The 6,000-nt window shown below is 48.1% G+C and overlaps 1 protein-coding gene across 1 annotated transcript in view; it reads right to left on the reverse strand.

The window, feature by feature from the left end:
- HS6ST2 (heparan sulfate 6-O-sulfotransferase 2) overlaps positions 1-5,483 on the reverse strand; it is a 147,147-nt gene extending 141,664 nt beyond the window's left edge. The window contains exon 1 of the mRNA XM_061598210.1: positions 4,669-5,483. Coding sequence (XP_061454194.1) covers positions 4,669-5,207 — 539 coding nt within the window. The 5' untranslated portion in view covers positions 5,208-5,483. The remainder of the gene's footprint in view (positions 1-4,668) is intronic.
- Between the last annotated feature and the right edge of the window lie 517 nt (positions 5,484-6,000).

Consider the following 6,000-nt stretch of genomic DNA (forward strand, 5'->3'; position numbering starts at 1 on the left):
CAGTTTTTTCTTTTTTTTTTGACTGATTAAACTTCTCCCGGGTAGGGAGAAACGAAGAGATTAACCTCAAAGCCTATTTTTGTTGGGACGACCAGATCTCATTAATTTATGGGACGAGGTCCAGCCGACGAAGGTGGGACGGATTTTCAACAGCAAGCTCTATCTGTTAAAGCGAACGTTCATCTTATCTTCTAAGAGAGAACGCATTAACAGGCAAGCACCCTTCTTTCTATATTTTTCTTTTACTTGACTTAAATTGTTGCTGTTTAAAAGAGATTTGCCAGATTGATCGGTTTTGGACATCTCACTGGGGAGCCATAACTTCTCTCTGCTACGCACTAATTAATAGCTTATCTCTGTTTTTGTTGCAAAAAGCTGTCCTGGATTTGCATTCTAAAGATATACACAGAAGAGGGATTTCTATTCCAGATTTTTATTTTGAAAAATATTATACTGTTTTGAGACTACTCTCTTTTTGGTCTATTTTATTTTGACGAATCTGTTTCTTGACGATTGCCATTAATTGTTTCGATCCTGGGAACTGCATTTTGTTTACTTAACTATTGGAGAGATAAGGCTGTCTGCTCTGTTTATACTGTGATGTCACCAAGTTTGGAGTATTAACCCAATTGTTGCTGAAATAAGAAGTGGTTTTCCTATATTTTTCTTTTAAAATGGCAATTAAGAAAGTGGCTGAAAATCTGGAAATAACTATGTTTCAGAAAATAATGGATGAGATTGAGATAATGAAAATTGAATTGAGTAAAATGAAGCAGGAGATTAAAGATATAAGGGTCCCTGTGAGAGAGGTGACCCTGGAAGGGGTCCCTGTGAGAGAGGAGACCCCGGAGATTGGAACAGGGGTCCCTGTGAGAGAGGTGACCCTGGAGACTGGAATAGGGGTCCCTGTGAGAGAGGAGATCCCGGAGATTGGAACCAACGTGGAACAGGAACAAGATTTGGAGTCTATGGACTTTAGAAATAAAATCTATTGTTTGGAACTCAATGTTATCTCTGAAGAAATGAATGAAGATTCTAGAGATAAAGTTATCAATGGCATGGATAATCTTCTGGACTGGAATGATGTGATGGAGCCCAATATAGAGAAAATCTATGGAATTAACTGCAGCCATGTGACAATGGAAAAACTTTTAAGAGATGACCCAGTGTATTTTGAAAAAAAGAACAGAGATATGATTTTACAGCAGTATTTCAGCAACCTATTCAGAATGGATGGCAAGAAAATATTTGGGATAGAGGTAATCCCCATCAGACTCTTACTATATGACTATGGCTTTGACAGCAAGACTATTATGGAATACTGATAATGGAAGATTGGATATTGAAATTACTGGACTTAACAAGACTACTGAAGATGGAAGATGGAAAATGGAACTAATAGAGATAATAGAACAATGGCTACTGAAATTATTGAACCTAACAGATTCTGATGTGATGGATTAATTGAAATGTTTATTTTGACTATGGTTATGACAATAAGATTATCATAATTAGTAATGAGATGGATTAATCGATATGCTTATCTGGAAAAAAAAATTGATAGATATATTTCTTAAAGAATTGAAACCTCTCTTTGACTTTTTGTGGAAAGAATAAAGTAATGTTTATGAGATTTGATGATTAAGTAAGATAACTACTGGAGGAAAGTGATTTTATAATATGACTTAAGAGACAGGATTGTTATATATTATAGACTTATAACTGATTTGATCTTTGACAAATGGGAAGTCAATATTTTACTCTTTATTTTTTATTTTTGTTTTTTTTTTCTTTTTTTCTTTTTGTTTAACTATTTTTGATTTTGTTTTTTGTCTTTGAATGTTTTATGATTTTGTCTTGTATGTTTTATGAAAATCTGAATAAAAATTATTGAAAAAAAAAAAAATAAAAGAAATAGGGAAAGATTTGAACACGCACGCACACACAAACTAACCACCCTGGAAATAGGCCACAGAGTAGCTGTTTTTCAAATAGGTTCCTAAAATGAAACCATAATGTGCAGAAGGATCAAGTCCTATTTGTATGGGATTGAAAGCAAATAAGATCCCCGAGAAGGCACAAGATATTGTCTCTTAGATTGACCCACAAACCACAGGCCTTCCTTCCACAGCTGCCAGAAACAAAACTGCTGAAAGGCCCATGACTTGGGAAAATCCCAGGTTTTGGTGAATGCTTGTGGCCCAAGAGAAACTACACCGCAGGCATAACCCTTTGTTCCAAACTGCCATTTTAAGGATGGGTCCCTGCTCTACCTCTTGCACCGTAACGTCCTCCCTGCAAAGAAGCTTGGTATAAGGTTGGCCCAAATTCATATGCAACTCAAATCTCTGAGCATCTGGGATTCGGAGCTTCCCTGGGTTCACAACCACTCTGCGCACTCTCCCAAGGCATTTAACACATGAGAGCAACTCAGAACGCACCCTGGACAATCTCCCGGCATGGTTCTCTCACTGGAGCCAAAACATGTTTCCAGCCAAAAAACCAGAAGAGTTTTTATATCAGTGACCAACCTCAATAATGCAAAAGCACCCACAGGGACCCCTCCAGAACAAAGAACAAACAGAAAGATATAACGTTCAGTTATTGGGAGAGACCCGGAACCTCAGGAGCGCTTATACTATCAGTCTCCAAAAACTGGATCACTTGACAACTACTGAGCTTAAACTATTTAAAATGGCTTTTTTTGTATGCTAAGCAGTAGCTATGTTTTTGCAGTGCAAATGCCATTAAAGTAGACCATTATCACAGCTCCTGAGACGGCTGGGACTCCTAGATTAACAAGCATTATGTCTCTCCTGCCCTCCCAGGTAAACTGTCTGCGGATAGGCCAACCAAGAGCACATTAAAGGAATCAAGCAAAGCCAAAATACACAATTAGAAAAAAACACTTAGGTTAGCGGGCAACACATCTTCTCTCCATCTCTGGAACTCAGGAAAAAAAATTAACTCTGCCCATGTCACATTTTTTAAAAAAAGATGTGGGGGCTTCCCTTCCTGCTCCCTCCCAAGCACGCCAGCCACAAGACGTGGTGCTCCCATGGCTTTACGCAATCCCTGAAGCAAGAAAACGCATCAGGGAAACATGCATAAACTTTCAAAGCTAATGAAAGATCCTGCATGGCTTAGCAGAGTCTACCTTCCTCAACCACATCTGGCATCAACTGATGGAGAAAGCACATACAGAAATTACAAGTCCACCTGACTATGAAACAGTTCACCAGGTTCCCTCACCCCTACCCCCAATTTATGACATGTTTAACCATCCCTTGTACTAGACAGCACAGTCTACAAAGCAGCAACTGAACCCTTCCGTCTTCAGACAATTTTGCACTGAACGCAATAGCCTATTTTGGACACAGGGTCAATAAAATCAAATGAGGAAAAGATCGTGAGGGGCAAAATTAGCTCAGAGGCAGGACAGGCAACTGAGAATGGGGAAGATAAGGCTGTGAAGATATTCCAATGATTTCCCCAGGTGTCTGGGACTTTGAGCCTGCTCAGTAATATCACCCAGCAGAGTGATGGGGGACCTCCAGAAGCTGGGTCCACAACTTCCATTATCCCTGACAACTGGACATGCTGGCTGGGGGCGATGGGAGTTGTAGTCCATCATCTGGGGCAGGTACACCCCTGGTCTAGTCTCTCTCTGCAAATTGTGTGACCAGGCCTAAAAGGACGAGAAATCGGTACCACCACTTACGTCAGCCTTCCCAGACAGAGTGCCCTGAAGAGTTTTGGACCACAACTCCATGGGCCCCAGCCAGGCTGAATGGAATTGTCATCCACAACCGCTGCAAGGCACCAGGCTGGAAAGGGATTCACTAAATAGTTGTGTGTTTTTTTCATTTTTAGCTCAACGGGCAATTAAGTTTGCATTTAGGGAAAAGGGAAGGGGGTTTACGTACCCAAATGAGCAAAGTCACTTTTAGAAAGCAAAATGAAAGCCCGTAATGCACATGAAGAATCCGCATTCATGATTCACGTTAATCACCAACTGCTCATAGCAGAGGACCACAAAAGAACAAAGAAAAACGAAGCACTTTTTAAAAAAACTCCTGGGTTACAAACTGGACAGCTGTAATGTGCTGAAATGATAAGAGATTGCTATAAAATTGCTCAGGAGGGGAGGGAGGGGAAAGCACATAGTAGCCAAGTCAAAAAGTCCCAAAGAGGAAAAACGCCTTGGAAACATGGCAAGGCCACTGATCCTGATCCTCACCTTGCTGTCACTACGGATAGTGAAGGGAGAATGGAAAGGGATGGAGAGGTTGCATGTTCTACTGGGCAAAAGATTCTCTCCAAAAAAGAGAAATCGGGGAGGTGGAGGTGTATTACCCTCGACGCAGTTTTTAGAGGTTGGAAGTTTTCAGCCTGCAATGGCTGGGTTTAATCCAGCAGGACCGGCAGATGGATCTTAAAGTGCTTTGAGAATTCAGGGTTGTATTCAACTAACTCCTATTCAGAGCAGACCCGCTGAAAACAACGAACCCAAGTTAGCCATGTCTATTCGCTCCATGGGTCTACTCTGAGTAAGACTAGCATTGGCTACCACCCTCAGTAGTAAAGCACCAGATCCTAACCCTGTTCATTCCAAAAAGCGTTTTCCCTCTCCTGCAAGGGTCCCGTCCCTCCCGGCGAGCCGCTCACCTGGTGGGGCGCAGCTGGGCGTCCTTCTTGCCGTCCACCACGGCCGGCACGCAGTTGGTGAGCTCGGTCCAGTCGGCGTGGAGCCCGCAGCTCCAGCCGGTGGAGAAGCGCGAGAAGAGCCACGTCTCCCGCTTGCCCGGCCGCAGGCAGGTGCACTTCTTCTGCCCGGCCTTGCACTCGCAGGGCTGCTCCAGCTGGATGTTGCGCACCAGGTGGCGCCCGAAGGTGGTGCCGCCAGTCTTCTGGATGTGCAGGAAGACGATGAGGTCGTCGCCGGCGATGTGGAAGTCCACGCGGCGCAGCAGGTCGGCGGCCGAGAAGTTGAGGCGCGGCACGAAGCGCGGCGGGCTCTCGTCCTCCGCCCGGTACGGGTCCCCCCCGCCGCCGGCCTGCCGCGCCAGCAAGACGGACGGGGCGCCCTCGGCCAGGCGCTGCCGTAGCCGGCACTCGCTCCCGGGACACACGTACTGCAGCACCAGCCCGCCGAAGAGCAGCAGCATCAGCAGCGCCACCAGCACGCGGTGCCAGCGCTCCTCCATAGCCAGGGCGGGCGCATCGCCGCCGGCCGGCCCCGACCCCGGCCCCACCGGTCACCGCGCCGCCCCGGAGCCGCCCGCCACCGGCGTTCCCCTGGCCACAGCGGCGGCTTCCGCCGCTGCCCGTCCCTCCATGCCGGCCTCGCCTCCCGACCGAAGGCTAGCGACGACAATGCTGCTGCCTGCCTCTCTGCCTCCGCCTCCGCCTGGCAATCCGCGGCCGATCCGCCCGGCCCGGCCTCGCTGCTCCAGCACCTCCCGCCTCCAGCGCCGCCGCCGCCGCTCTGCCCGCCCGCTGCGGCTCCAGCGCCCGCCCCTGGCCCGCCCCTCGACGGCTGTAGTCCCCGCCCAGGAGCAGCCTCTCCCGCAGAAGCCTTTGTCCTTTCCCGAGCAGCGCGCTTCCTTCGCCGCCGCCTCGCCCGAGGCAAGGCAGCCGAACCTTCCCCGATCCGGGCCTGGGAGACCTGCCCGGGCCCCAATCCGCGCCGCTCCTCCTCCAAGCGCACGTCCCGCTTGGCTGGTTTCTTACTGGGTTTCTCCCGGCCCCTCCCAGCGAAAGCCGCCGCGCCCCCCTCGCGAAAAGACCCGACCCTCGCTGGGCACGCCCGCCCTTTCCTCTCGCTATTTCCCTGCTCCCCCACCCCGTGGGTGCCTCCGAGGCCATCTTCGTCTCCCTGCTCAATCGTGGTTCCCACCCCACCCCCCATGTGTGCCTCCTTTGTTCCCACCCTCGGGGGCACTCCGCACCCTCGGGATCGCCGGCAGCCTGGCCAGCCTCCAGATGTTACCGGGCTCC

Source organism: Rhineura floridana, chromosome 16, assembly GCF_030035675.1.
Source record: "Rhineura floridana isolate rRhiFlo1 chromosome 16, rRhiFlo1.hap2, whole genome shotgun sequence".
In the NCBI taxonomy this organism is placed as follows: domain Eukaryota; kingdom Metazoa; phylum Chordata; class Lepidosauria; order Squamata; family Rhineuridae; genus Rhineura; species Rhineura floridana.